This window comes from Balaenoptera physalus (genome assembly GCF_965194825.1).
Source record: "Balaenoptera physalus genome assembly, chromosome: 1".
NCBI classification, from domain to species: Eukaryota; Metazoa; Chordata; class Mammalia; order Artiodactyla; family Balaenopteridae; genus Balaenoptera; species Balaenoptera physalus.
In genome coordinates this window covers 34,133,014-34,147,621 of record NC_138882.1, presented here as the reverse complement: position 1 = coordinate 34,147,621, position 14,608 = coordinate 34,133,014, and the positions used below count along the sequence as shown (strand labels likewise).

At 35.7% G+C, this 14,608-nt stretch overlaps 1 protein-coding gene across 4 annotated transcripts in view; it reads right to left on the bottom strand.

Moving 5' to 3' along the window:
• The window catches only part of RBBP5 (RB binding protein 5, histone lysine methyltransferase complex subunit), a 33,644-nt gene that overhangs the window by 13,956 nt on the left and 5,080 nt on the right, over positions 1-14,608 (bottom strand). For 3 of the 4 annotated variants that reach the window (XM_082462117.1, XM_082462114.1, XM_082462115.1), the window contains exons 2-4: positions 8,814-8,839; positions 7,796-7,968; positions 83-223 (exon numbers count right to left, since the gene is read on the bottom strand). In XM_082462117.1, the coding sequence (XP_082318243.1) occupies positions 83-223; positions 7,796-7,968; positions 8,814-8,839 (340 nt within the window). The remainder of the gene's footprint in view (positions 1-82; positions 224-7,795; positions 7,969-8,813; positions 8,840-14,608) is intronic. The other variant, XM_082462116.1, reaches the window with a different exon arrangement.

Below are 14,608 nucleotides of genomic sequence, written 5' to 3'. Positions count from 1 at the left end.
TAAAACCTTAAACTGAAATTGTCACGAGCCTGGAGATAGAATTAGACCCACCCCAGGAGAGAATAGCACAGATTAAACATACTGATCTCGCGGATGATACTGGACTTTTAAGATGGGTGAAGGGAATCGAAACCTCTGGTCGCAGTCGCCTGAAAGGACATCCCACTGTGACACTATGTTATCAGTGGAAGCACTCACGAGCTTATGACCATCTCGACTCCAGCTGAGAAGGAAAAAGGGTAACTTAGCACATATTCTAAGTTAAAGTATATCATACCACCCTTACAGATAAAAATGCATGAGTCTCACTTATTGCCCTAACTGCATGGGTCACCAACGTTTCTTCTTTATTTTTTAAACATATACTCAAATCCACAACAAGCTTTCCTAACTAAGCAATAAAAAAGAATGTTTTCATGACATCTTCATATCTAGTAATAGAAGCTCTTAACAGTTCAAGATAACAGTACAAGTGGCTCAGTGAAAAAAGGGAGACTCAAACATTTTAGAAAAGTATAAAATCAGCTGGCCCTTAAGTGTTGATTTAACAAAAAACAGGTTTTCTTCCCCTTGGGGGGAGGGGGAGGAGTAGTTGAGCTTTCTGAAGTTGTCCCAGAAGTAGCACTATCATAGTATAAACGAACCAGTACAGATAGGTATCTGTCATTTAAAATAATTAAGTAAAGAATTAAGGAAGGAATTAATTCCTCCTGCTAAGTACAGTTAAACATCCTGAACATTATATAGAAAACAAACACAAAAAGGTAAAGAGAAGACAGACTGTCTAGGGACTACAGGATATGAGGAACGACACAGCAGTGAGGTCCTCAGATTTTCTTTTTGCCTCATACATCCTGGACCGGGTGACGGAGATGCCAACAACCCATTAGCATCAATGGGCACACACAAAAAGTCTCCAGAAGAGCCAAAGGACTAGGAAAGGACAATCAACAGATACTAACACACAGATGACACAGGTGTTAGTATTACCCGACAAGGATTTCAATGCAGCCATCATTAAAATGCTTCAACAAACAATTACAAACATGCTTGAAACAAATGGGAAAAAAAAAGTCTCAGCAAAGAAATAGAAATATAGGGAAAAGAATCAAATGGGAATTTTAGAACTGAAAAATATAAAAACTGAAATAAAAAACTCAAAAGATGGGTTCAGCAGCCAGTGGAAAAGAGGAAGACAGAATAAAAAAGTCCCAATCTGAACAATAGGAGAAAAAATGGAATGAAAAAATGAACAGAGCCTCAGGGACCTGTGGGACTATAACAAAAGATCTAATATCTAATATCCATGGCATCAGAGTCCTGGAAGGAGAGAAGAAAAAGAGTAAGGCTTAAAAGTATTTGAAGAAATAATGGTTGAGAGAGGATATGGGAATATATGTATACATATAGCTGATTCACTTTGCTGTACAGCAGAAACTAACACAACATTGTAAAGCAATTATACTCCAATAAACATGAAAAAAAAAAGAAATAATGTTTGAAAATTTCCCAAATTTGGCAAAAGATATAAAACACACAACCTCAAGAAGCTAAGCAAACTTCAAACAGGATGAGCTCAAAGAAATCCACTCTAAGACACAAACTTCTGAAAACTAAAGACAAAGAAAAAAATCTTGAAAGCAGAAAGAGGAATGACACATTACCTACGGGGAACAACAATTCACATGACAGCAGATTTCACACCAGAAACCATGAAGGTCCAAAGAAAGTGACAGTTTTTCAAGTGCTGAAGAAAAGAACTGTCATCCCCAATTCTACATCCAGAGAGACTAACTTTCAAGAACAAAGGGGCAATCAAGGCATTTGTCACCAGCAGATCTACCCTAAAAGAACAGCTCAAGGAAGTTCTCTAAGCAGAAAGGAAACAATAAAAGAAGGAATCTTAGAACATCAGGAAGAAAGAATAATGAAAAGGGTTTTAAAAAATTAAATACCTTTTTCTAGAGTTTTGATGTTTGAAGCAAAAATTATAACTTATATAGGTATCAATATACATAAAGGAAATGTTTAAGACAATTATACTATAAACAAGGGAGGGTAAAGGGATGTAAAGGGAAGGTTTCTATACTTCACTTAAACTAGTAAAATGTCAACACCAGTAGACTGTGATAAGTTATGTATATACCATATCAACCATTGTAAAGCTATACAAAGAAATACACTAAAAATACTACAGGGGCTTCCCTGGTGGAGCAGTGGTTGAGAGCCCGCCTGCCAATGCAGGGGACGTGGGTTCGAGCCCTGGTCTGGGAAGATCCCACATGCCACGGAGCAGCTGGGCCCGTGCGCCACAACTACTGAACCTGTGCTCTGGAGCCCTCGAGCCACAACTACTGAGCCTGCGTGCTACAACTACTGAAGCCCGCGTGCCTAGAGCCCGTGTTCCACAACGAAGAGTAGCCCCCGCTCGCCGCAACTCGAGAAAGCCTGCGAGCAGCAACAAAGACCCAGTGCAGCCAAAAATAAATAAATTTTTTTAAAAAAGAATAAAAAATACCACAGATAAATCAAAATGGAATTCTAAAAATAGTTCAAGTAACCCACAGGAAGGCAAAAAAGACAACAGAGAAATGAAAAACAGAAGAGACAAACAGAAAAAGAAACCCCAAATCAGTCTTTATTCAAATTTTGCAATGAAGAGGAGTTGCTACTGAGGAACTTAGAGGATGTAACACAGTTCCATGGTTAAGAACAGAGGCTCAAGTCAGATTTATGCTCAAGCCTAGACATTACAACCTTCTAGCTGTGTGGTCTTGGGCAAGTTATACAGCCTTTCTGAGCTTCAATTTTCTCACTTATAACATGGAAATAATAACAGTATCTACCTGCAGACTCTTGAGAGACTTAATACATATAAAACTCTCAGTACAATACAGTAAGCGCTCAAAAACCATTAATTATATTAGAGACAAGATAAATGTATTCCCAGACTTGTAACTCACAGCAGAGGAAGGCAAGAGTAAACTGAGGAAGTGAATGTGGAGGGACTAATCTCAAGTCTGAATACAAAGGACTCAGGTGCCTCTCTCCCACAACCTCTAGAACACTCCCAGTCAATTACAAGATCTTTCTGGAGAATGTGAACCTAAAAAAGAAGATGCCTACAGATACTGTAACTTGAGGGTTGATAACAAAAAAGCCAATGGTCCACCCAATTTCAGTAGATGATGGGAGGGTAAAAGGGTGAGATAAAACTCACATATACTGTAATAAAAAGTCACGGATAAGTTCTTGAAATTAACAAACTAAGAAGAAGTAATATGCATAAATACTTTAGAAATATGAAGACAAATATCAAGAGAAACAAACCAAATGAATGGAAGTACACTGGGAATGGGACATTATTGGAACATTGGGAATGGGAAGAAACAAGGGACAGCTTCTGCTGCTGTTCCCCTAAGCATTTTAGCACAATCTGACTACAAAATAGAATGTTAGCTATAATTCCATTTTTCCTTTAAACCCTCTGCATTTTAATAACTTTTTCTTTCATAGCAGGCTTGTATTTCTGTTATAATAGAGGGAAATCTATTTTTAGAAATTAAATTATAATCAGAGGTGAAACTAAGAAGGGTTTTCCCATTAAAACTAACAATATATTCTTCAATTCCAAATTCCGTAAATTCAAAAATTAGGGATTCTCATACATCCTCACATCTGACAATACTGTTTCTTTCCAAAAAACAGACAGGTCTTTACTAAGTCTAATATCTTGGAGTCTTAAACATCATTTCGTTCTACCTGTGGCCCGTATCCAGTGACTGAATATCTTCTGTAGCATCCCTATGAACAGACAGCATGATGAAGCAGGGCCAGTCCCACTGGTAAGTTCTTTCCTGGGCAGTCCATCCCATCCATAGGCACCTTTGCTCGGGAGCTCATCTCTATTCTAAGGTAACATTTGTTTCCCTATAAATCCCATTCACTACCTACTAGTCCTGCTTCTTCTCCTTAGGTCAATTTTTCTGTCTTGCACATGTCAGTTCTTTAATAGTTGAAGACAGCTATCATGCCTACCCAAAACTTCTCTTCGGTGAAATTTTCTTAGTCCCTAACATGTTCAAATATTACACAACAATTAAAGTAATACATAGTTATATTCTAAATGAGGCTGAATCAAAGAAAAATGCAAAATGCACATAACTACTGATCATAACTCTCATGTATACTTATACCAAAAATGAGGGAACAGTTAAATAATTATGATGCATACATACTAAGCAATACTATATATATCATATGTACACACACACACATATATCAACACAGAAAAACATCCACTATATACTAAGTGGAAGAGCAAGCTAAGAAACAAAATATATAGTATGTCTCCATTTCTTAAAAAACATACACATGTATATGTGTATGTTTATTTTTATACACGCTGAGAGAGATACAGATATATCTTACAGATGAAGGATATATTCCATATACTCTAATACTACTTACCTTAAGGAATAGACAAAGGGCTTTCGTTTTTTACTCTATATACTCATATATTGTTTGAATGTTTTAAAGTTCTTAATAATCAAGTTTTGTGATAAAAAGTTTTAAAATGTTGGGGGGAGAGGGGGAAAACCTCTCATTGTTCAAACCGTATGACCTAGCAGTAACATACTTTTGGAAGTCTACACTAATGAAAACACATAGATCAAATGCCTATTGGGCATCTTCACTGAGATATCCCCACCCATCCAACAAGTACCTGCATGCCTACTACATACCAGGTATAATGCTACAGTAAAATGGCAGACAAGGTTCATGTATCACAGCACCTACCATGTTCCAGGGAAGATACTCACAAAACAACTACTTGCAATAAAATACAACAGGAGACACACGACTGTGATCTCAAATTCAGCATTGTCACCCTCAAATCTTACATTTAACATCTTCATCCAAGCAGGAAACCTGAGGATCATCTTAACTTCTCTACTTCACTTACACCCCTTATCTAATTAATACCTAAGACCTCTTATTTCAACCATTTCTCACATCTGTACCATTCAGCTCCATTCCTACTGCACCTATCCTCATCAGCTCCAGCCTAGGCCACTGCAATCCTAGCTTCATTCACTGTCCCCTTCAATCTCTTTCCCACATGGTGTTCTAGAGATCTTTCTAAAATAAAAAGCTCATCGTGTCACTTTCCTTCCTAAAATCTTCTAACGGCTTCACAGTACCTACAGGATAAAGCTCAAATTCATAGTGTGGCACACAATGTGCTCCATGAGGACCTGTTTACCTTGGCTGTTGCCATATCACATCTCTGATACCACAATCCAGCTAATCTGAACTACCTGCAGTTCCCCATCTTACCATGCTTGTTTCAAGGTGATGTGCTTTTGCCTGTACAGCACCTTCTGCTTGGAATACAACTGGCAAACACCTACTCATCTTACAAGTTTGAGGTTAGAAATTACCTCATCTTTGAAGGCTTTTCTGACCACACTTCTTCTCCAGTACAATTGATCATTTCCTCCTTTGCACTTTTGCCTCCACTAAATCTCAAATATAGTTCTTATGTAGGACCTACAAAGCTTTAGTACACGTAGCTGTATGCACATGTACCTCCCCCTACCAATCAAGAATTTCTCCTTACTTGTTTTTGTGTCCCCAAAACCCTAACCCTAACCCTAATCGTAAATGCCTAAAGCAGTATCTGGTATATAATTCATGTTCAATGTTTGCGGAAGAAATGATTGTATGAGAGAAAAACTTTATGTGCAAAGACTGAACATTATGTAGCAGAGAAACAAAAATGGTTAAGTAAATTATGGTTTATCTATCAGAAGATATTTAGCCATTAAAAAAAAAGTTTTTAAAGGCTACACAAGCAGGAAAATGTCTGGTCACAGTGTTAGACAGGAAAAGAGCAAAATATAAAATAAAACATAGCACACTTACAAACTATGCTTTTTATTTAATTTTTAAAATTAATTAATTTATTTATATTTTTAATTTTGGGCCGTGTTGGGTGTTGCTGCGCGTAGGCTCTCTCTAGTTGCACAAGCGGGGGCTACTCTTCGTTGTGGTGTGCAGGCTTCTCATTGTGGTGGCTTCTCTTGTTGAGGAGCACAGGCTCTAAGTGCACGGGCTTCAGTAGTTGTGGCACGTGGGCTCAGGAGTTCTGGCTCATGGGCTCTAGAGTGCAGGCTCAGTAACTGTGGCACACGGGCTTAGCTGCTCTGTGGCATGTGGGATCTTCCCGGACCAGGGCTCGAGCCCATGTCCCCTGCATTGGCAGGTGGATTCTTAACCACTGCGCCACCAGGGAAGTCCTATGCTTTTTAAAAATGATATACAGTAACAAATCAAAATACTTACAGTAGTAATATCAGAGTGGTAAAACTATGGGAGATAGTCTTCTATCTTCTACTTTGCTGTATTTTCCATAATTTTCTGAATTATTATTATTTTATAATAAAAATACATGTATATTTTTAGTGATAGGAGTTCTAAAATTAGATTGTGATGATCGTTGTACAACTCTGAATATATAAAAAACAATGAAATGTACATTTTAATTGGGTGGATTTTACAGCATGTGAATTATATGTTTCTTAATAAAGCTGATAAAAATGTACGTATCTACTTAAATCTTTATTGCAAGAGCACAACAATGAAAAAATAAATAAAATGCAAAGGAACTGGAAAGAAATCATACAGGCCAGTTCTCTCATTTTGCATATTAGAGAAACATTTCGGCCAAAGCCGCCAGTTCATTAGTGGCCAAAGCTTGACTGGGTTTTAGGCCTCCTCCCAATCCAGTGGCCAAACCTAGACTGGGATTCAGGCCTCCTCTCATTCCAGTGCTTTATAATACCATTGCTGCTTATATTTCGACAAAAGGAAATATGTTAGTTTAATAAATCTAGATCTGATTAGGTGTTTTTGGTCCCAAGTTCATTTAAAAGAAGTGCTGCCCCAAAATAAAATTTTCTGAAACAGACAGTCCCTGAGAATAAGAATGAAATCAATGGGATTTATATAATACCCGATTTCAGCTCAATATATTTGATGGAAAGCCTTAATAACTACAATTCAGTGAAGGAACAGGCATGTTTGTGATCACTAAAACTACTGTAATTCAAGAAGATGGGCAAGGCTGGACACTTTGACTTCCAAGCTGCCCTCCTAACCAAGATTTTTTTATTCTAAATGAAAGGTCAGTATCACAAATATACTACAGCTGCAATCTGTAAATGTCTCATTTCAGTACTGAACTATTCTCAGACAGAGCCTGATACAGATCCATATTACAATGAATTTCTCCCCCCAAAGGTGCTGAAAGCAGCATGGATTCAAGGTCTCCATAAGCTATGAGAAATTATGTTAGTAATGGCTGTATATTTAAAACTCTAAATATTAAAATTTATCTAATGAGGGCTTCCCTGGTGGCGCAGTGGTTAAGAATCCGCCTGCCAATGCAGGGGACACGAGTTTAAGCCCTGGTCCAGGAAGATCCCACATGCCGCGGAGCAACTAAGCCCGTCACCACAGCTACTGAGCCTGCACGCTTAGAGCCCGTGCTCCACAACGAGAGAAGTCACTGCGATGAGAAGCCCACATACCGCAATGAAGAGTAGCCCCCGCTCGTCACAACTAGAGAAAGCCCACGTGCAGCAATGAAGACCCAACACAGCCATAAATAAATTAATAAATTTAAAAAATTTAAAAAAAGAAAAGTATCTAATGGACTGGAAACTACACAGTCACCGTTCATCCCCCCAATTTAATTCATATTTAATACATTAACTTTAAAATTCCTTACCATAAGGAACAGACTGGATGAATGTGCGCACTAATTATTTTAGCAATGCCTCTTGTCAAGAAATCCCAGATGACAATTCGGCCATCATTACAGCCAACTGCAAGCAGTGTGCCCCACCTGTTAAAGGTGCAAGTCAGGGCCATGCTGATACAATCCAAAGTTCCATCAGCTTCCTAAAGATTAAAATGAACATAAGAATATAGACAATAACACCCAGATATCCAAATTATTTCTTAAAGTTTCTCTAACATCTATGATAATTCTCTTGAATTTAAATTATGATGTATACCAAAATAATCTCTATGTGTGTTCTCATATCTATTAAACTAGCCAAAATGGAGAAATATTTATAAAAGCTAACAGAGAATTTTTAGAAACAGATGTGACCAATCCCTTACATTACTACTATAACTTCATACAAATTCTCCGGAAGGCAATTAGGCAAAATAAAATAGGATTCACTAAAAGAGTCATCTTATTGATCAAGTAATCATAGTTCTTGAAATTTATTCCAAGAAAAATAAAACAAAACCCCTGTGTAACATGAGGAAAGTCAAATAAATTTATATTAATATCAAGCCATTTAAAATAATCATGACTACACTAAACACACTCGAAGTATTACAAAATATTTTTACATGTAAAGCACACTTACAGCATACATATTATTACTATGCAAAAACACTTATCAAAACTATAAAAGCACACAGAAAAAAAATTTACATGAAGGTGATAGTACTGTTTGTGAAAAATGCTTCAATCAAAAGTATTTTTTTAATTTAAAGGGAAATGAACTGTAAGATTTACAACATTATGTTGAAATTTCCAGCCAACATTGTCTATCTACTTCCACCCCTGCTCAAAATTAAACATTTAGTTCCCTTTTATAGCAAAGGATCATCATATTTAATGCTTCTATTGTCAAGAAAAAAAATAAAAAAAATGAAAACGTAGTTTCCACTCAAACATAAAAGCTAGGGAGTTACCATTTTCTAAAATCACAATACAATACTCTTACCTCTGGATAATTCTGCCCAAAGGACTCTGCAACAAAGCAAAGAAAGAGAGTTGATGGAACATGTGCAACATACCAGGAATCCTACAAGCTCACAACTACGGCTCACAAACAGTGTACAGTAGTGGCTTGCAAAGTGTGGATGAAGAACTGGCACCCTTTCAGGGACTCCATGAGGTCACACCTATTTTCATTATCACACCAAGATGGTATGTGCCTTTTTACTCTCATTATTCCACAAGTTTACAGATGAGTTCTCCTGAGGCTATACAAGCTGTGATACTGAAACAGTATGAACGCAGAATCCAGCCAACTTCTATTGATATTTAGGCAAACATTAAAGAGATTTGTAAAAATGCAAAACAATGCCACTCTTCTCACTATATAAGTTTTGTTTTAGAAAAGTTATTTTTCATAAAAATGTTATTAATGTAAACATGTAACGGGGTGTTTTTACGGTTATTTTTATGTAACAAACTTTAAAAAATCAAATCAGTTAACTTATCTTAAATCCCAACTACTCTCTTAAAACCTTTATTAAGAACAGCCAACCAACAGGGTTCCCTTCCTAATAATAGCACTTAGGCTGTAACATAATCTGGTAGTTGGTTAAACACACAATTCTCTGTATTAATTTCTTAAGCAAATAACATTTTGGTACAGACATCCCTGAACTTTTCCTATATTAAATTTGGTATTTGTACATTAGTGATAAACATTTTGAGCTATAGCATGATACTGCCTGCTTGTCAGAAGTTTAATGTTTAGAAGTTTAATGCAGTAGCAATATCTTTATCAGTATTTACTTATGTTATTATCTAAACATTTTATTAGCATGATATTTAAACTATACTCTGAGAACTACAGATCCAAGGAAGCTGTTTTACATTTAGGACATCCAAATAAGATTTCATCTAAAAAATAAGTTCACTATTTTTAGTTTTTTACCATATGATCCAGCAATTCCACTCCTGAGTATATATTCGAAGAAAATGAAAATACTAACTCAAAAAGATACATGCACCTTAATGTTCATAGCAGCATTATTTACAAGAGCCAAGATATGGAAGCAACCTAAGTGTCTATCAACAGATGAATGGGTAAGGAAGATGCAGAGTATGTGTATATATATGAATATTTATATAGCTATGAATATTTATATAGATAATAAAATATTTCTCAGCCATAAAAAAGAATAAAATTTTGCCATTTGCAACAACATGGATCAATCTGGAGGGTATTATACTTAGTGAAATAAGTCAGAGAAAGACAAATATTACATGTCACCACTTACATGTGGAATCTAAAAAATAAAACAAATGAAAGAATATAACAAAACTGAAATAGGTTCACAGATATAGAGAACAAAATCATGGTTACCAGTGGAGAAAGGGGAGGGGGAGGGGCAATATAGGGATAGAGTATTAAGAGGTACAAACTACTATGTATAAAGTAAGCTATAAGGATATACTGTACAGCATGGGGAATATAGCCAATACTTTACACTAACTTTAAATGGAGTATAATCTACAAAAATATTGAATCACTATGTCATACACCTGAAACTAACATAATATTGTAAATCAACTGTACTTCAATTTTTTTAAAAAAGACACTTGATTTAAAAAAAACGTCTGAAAACCAGTTTTATTACATTTTGTGTTTTATAAAAATTAATAGAAATCAAAACAGTGAAAACATTAAAACTAATCAGAAGAAATACAGGCCCTAAAGTTAAGAAAACTAAAAGAAAGATGAAAATAAAGGTGAATAATTGCCCCCCCGCAAAAGGCAATTATTTTGGTTTCTCTAATGTGCACCAGACTTCAGTGTCTGATTGCATTCAAATACTAAAGACAAGAATGAAATGAAAAGCTGAAACCAGATTAAGATAGGTTATTCTGAAAGAATCTTTTTAAAATTACTAAAGTAATACATGTAGGTAATACAGATATGTGTAATTAAAAAATGATAGTTTCCTCCCTGCAACCCACTCACTAAGGTAAAAGCTTCCATATATTTCTATATGCTTACACAAACATTAACATATTTAAGGTTTGTTTTTTAAATAAAATACTACACATATTATATGTATTATATGTAATATATGTATTATAATATGTATTAACAAAATATCTTATATATATTTCCAAAGCAATAATATAGATCTATATTCACATGATTGAGAGAAAAAAGGAGTATTCATTAAAAAATTAAAAACAAAACAAAAAAACAAAACCTAAAAATATGAAGTACTCAGGAAGGAGCAGAGTATGACTTGCTGTGTTCAGAGATGGGAAAGCCATATTTAAAATTCTGAGAGGAATTCCCTGGCAGTCCAGTGGTTAGGACTCCGAGCTTCCACTGAAGAGGGCACAGGTTCAATCCCTGTTCAGGGAACTGAGATCCGGCATGCTGCACAGTGTGGCCAAAAAAGCAACAACAACAAAAAGATTCTGAGAGAATCCAGAATCCTGGGACCATTTTAATGTATGATTACCCTTCAACACAGATTACCCCTGATTTTGTATTTTTCCTTTATGTTTTAGGTGTTGTTGGTTTTTTTCCCCTTTTTTTGAGAGTCATCCTAGTTAACAGGATTATAATAAGGAGTTTAAAGGAACACAAAGAAAAAGTGTGTATAAAAAAGACTAAGCTCGTCTGAGCCACTTTGGTTGAAGAGCCTGAGCAAGAATGCTGTCAAGTAGGGTTACGGTAGCACAAGGCCACCTCCCCTAGATGCTCAAGGCCACTTTTATATTCTCTATCCTCCCACCATCTAACCACCCATCATCTAACATTTAACATTTTGTTACAATTAGATTCTTAGGCTTGCTTCTAAAGACCACGAAAGGGGGAAAAAACATGCCCAAATGTAGCTGCCGAAGAGAAATAAACCCTGGTCAGATTTAACTTCACAATACACTTGATAATTCAAAAAACATGAATGACAAATTTCCAAAACTGATTACAGAAGAAAATTCCTTGACTGGGTCAATGAGAAAAGAACACATTGAAAGGTTGTTAAAGACCTACCATTAAAATTTTTTTTAAATGTTTAATTATAAAAAAAAGGACAGCAGGCCCATATGGTTTTATGAGCAATTTCTCCTAAATCTCAAGGTACAGATAATTACTATGTTATTCAAGCTATTTCTGAGCAGAAAAAAATATGTATTAGTGTTTTATAAAGCCAACATAGCTGATACCAAAACCTGATAAGATGATACAAAAAGAAAACAAGAGCCTCTTTCACTTAAGAAAATAAATAGTGGGACTTCCCTAGTGGCACAGTGGTTAAGAATCTGCCTGCCAATGCAGGGGACATGGGTTCGATCCCTGGTGCAGGAAGATCCCACATGCCGTGGAGCAACTATGCCTGTGTGCCACAACTACTGAGCCTGCGCTCTAGAGCCCACGAGCCACAACTACTGAGCCCGTGTGGCACAACTACTGAAGCCTGCACGCCTGGAGCCCGTTCTCTGCAACAAGAGAAGCCACAGCAATGAGAAGCCCGCGCACCGCAACAAAGAGTAGCCCCCGCTCTCCGCAACTAGAGAAAGCCCGCGCGCAGCAAAAAAGACCCAATGCAACCAAAACTAAATTAATTAATTAAATTGATTCTTTAAAAAAAAAACAAACAAAACAAGAACATAAATAGTACAGGGTACTTCACCTCTAGATTCTGCAGAAATGAAAAGTAATTTCTAGCAGTGTATATAAGTATAACCAAATTCGAAACACAAAAAATCTGGAGTTTATTATTCTACCATGTAAGAAAGCATAATGGAAAAGCAAGGGGAAAAAAAAAACAGGCCTACTCCAAACTCGTTCCAAAGGAACAAACAATAGCACAATGCACTCTAATGTATTCAATATATCCTTGGACAAGAATGTTTAAGAGCCATACAATCCTATGAGTAGATGCTGAAAAAAAAAATTTGCTAAAACGCAATAGCTCATTCTAATAACAGCCACATCTAACATAAGACTACAATAAATGATAAAAACTATTAACCAAAAACACAACATTATCATTCTAAAAGGTGAAATGTTAAAACCATTTCAATTAGTATCAGCAACTAGAAAGGGATATATCACCATTATTAGTTAATATTCCTCTTGGAGGTTCCAGCCAATGGAATAAGAAAATGAAATAATTGGTTTAAACATTGACTGTAAGACATAAAACTATTTCTTTTGCTGATAACATTGAATACCTAGAAAACACAGAAATTCTAATTTTAAGAACCACCCAAATTAATAAGAAAATAAGGCAAGGTGGTTTGATACAAGAAAAACATTCAAACATTAACAGCTTATCTTTAGGTTAGCAATTAATATCCAGAAATGAAAATGAAGGGGAAAATTCCATTCACAATGGCTACAGACATAAATATTTAAGGAAAAAATGTAGTAAGAAAGACATGCCATGTATGAAGAAGAAAACTATAAAATCTTAGTTAAGGCTGTAAAATATGAATAAGTGAAAAGACAATCTACATTCTGGGGTGGGAAAGCTTAATGGCTTTCTCCAAAAACTAAGAAATTTTAAGCAATTCCAGACAGATTAAGGACAAACGTTTAAAAAAAAAATCTAAATGTACTGTAAGGTTTCTGATATATGATAAAGATGACATTTAAATTTAGTGGGAATTTACTTACTATACAGGGATGGACAACTGACTATCCATCTGGAAGAAAAAATAGTTACAATTCCTCTCTCATATCACGTATAAAAATAAATTTCAGAATAGAGGAGGCAAGGGAAAAAAAGAACACTTTTTTTAAAAAAGCATTTATAGGGAATTCCCTGGCAGTCCAGTGGTTAAGACTCCGTGTTTCCAGGCAGAGGGCACAGGTTCAATCCCTGATCAGAGAACTAAGATCCCGCAAGCTGCACGGCACAGCCAAAAAATAAAAAAAATAAAAAAGCATTTATAGTTAAGTTAAAATGTGATATCATGAGTGTGTATCTACATGAATGCATTAAAAATCATTAGTTCTATTATCTCCTAATGTGTAGGAATAGTGTCTCGTAGCATTAAGTGAAGAAAGCAAGTTGCAAAAAATGTGTATAAAAAGTTCTATTTCTGTAAAAAACCAAAAACAAAGCCCTTACAAATTGTATTTAATTATACTCATATGAGCAAGGAAAAGGTATAAAAGGATAAATTCCAGACAGCTACCATTTGGAAAGGAGGAAAAAGGTAATTTTTTCTGTATGCATATTTGTATCGTTTCCACTGTTGTGATAAATATGTACTGTATATGTTAATTTGAAAAGCATGAATTTAAAGAACTTTAATGAGTTTTCTAGACTTAAACTCATGCTGGCTTATCATTTCTTTGAAGTGCTCAAGCCTGCATTTATCATTAGCAGCTACCGCTTACTGAATGCTTATGTGTCAGACTCCGTACTAAGGTCTTCTACATACTGTCTCTTTGATCCTCTCAATTCACTATTGAGTACTATCATACGCCATTTCACAGATAAAGAAAGTTAGGATTAAAGGTTATCCCCAAGCTGACAGTTAAAAACTGGCAAAACTGGAACCTGACCAAGAAACCCTACTCTTAACTATAACTGCACTAAAAAGCCTCTATAATCTTGCCCAAATTTGACCTCAAGGTTACTAGTCTATGATTTGCAAAACACATCTGCCCTTTATTGAAAATAGTCAAAATTCTGCCCATCTTCTTTCTTTCAGCATGTCTTCTTTTCTCTCCCCAAATCTCAAAGATCACCGACATTATTTCACATGCAAGTTCCTTCAAGGCCAAGGAATATAATTCGA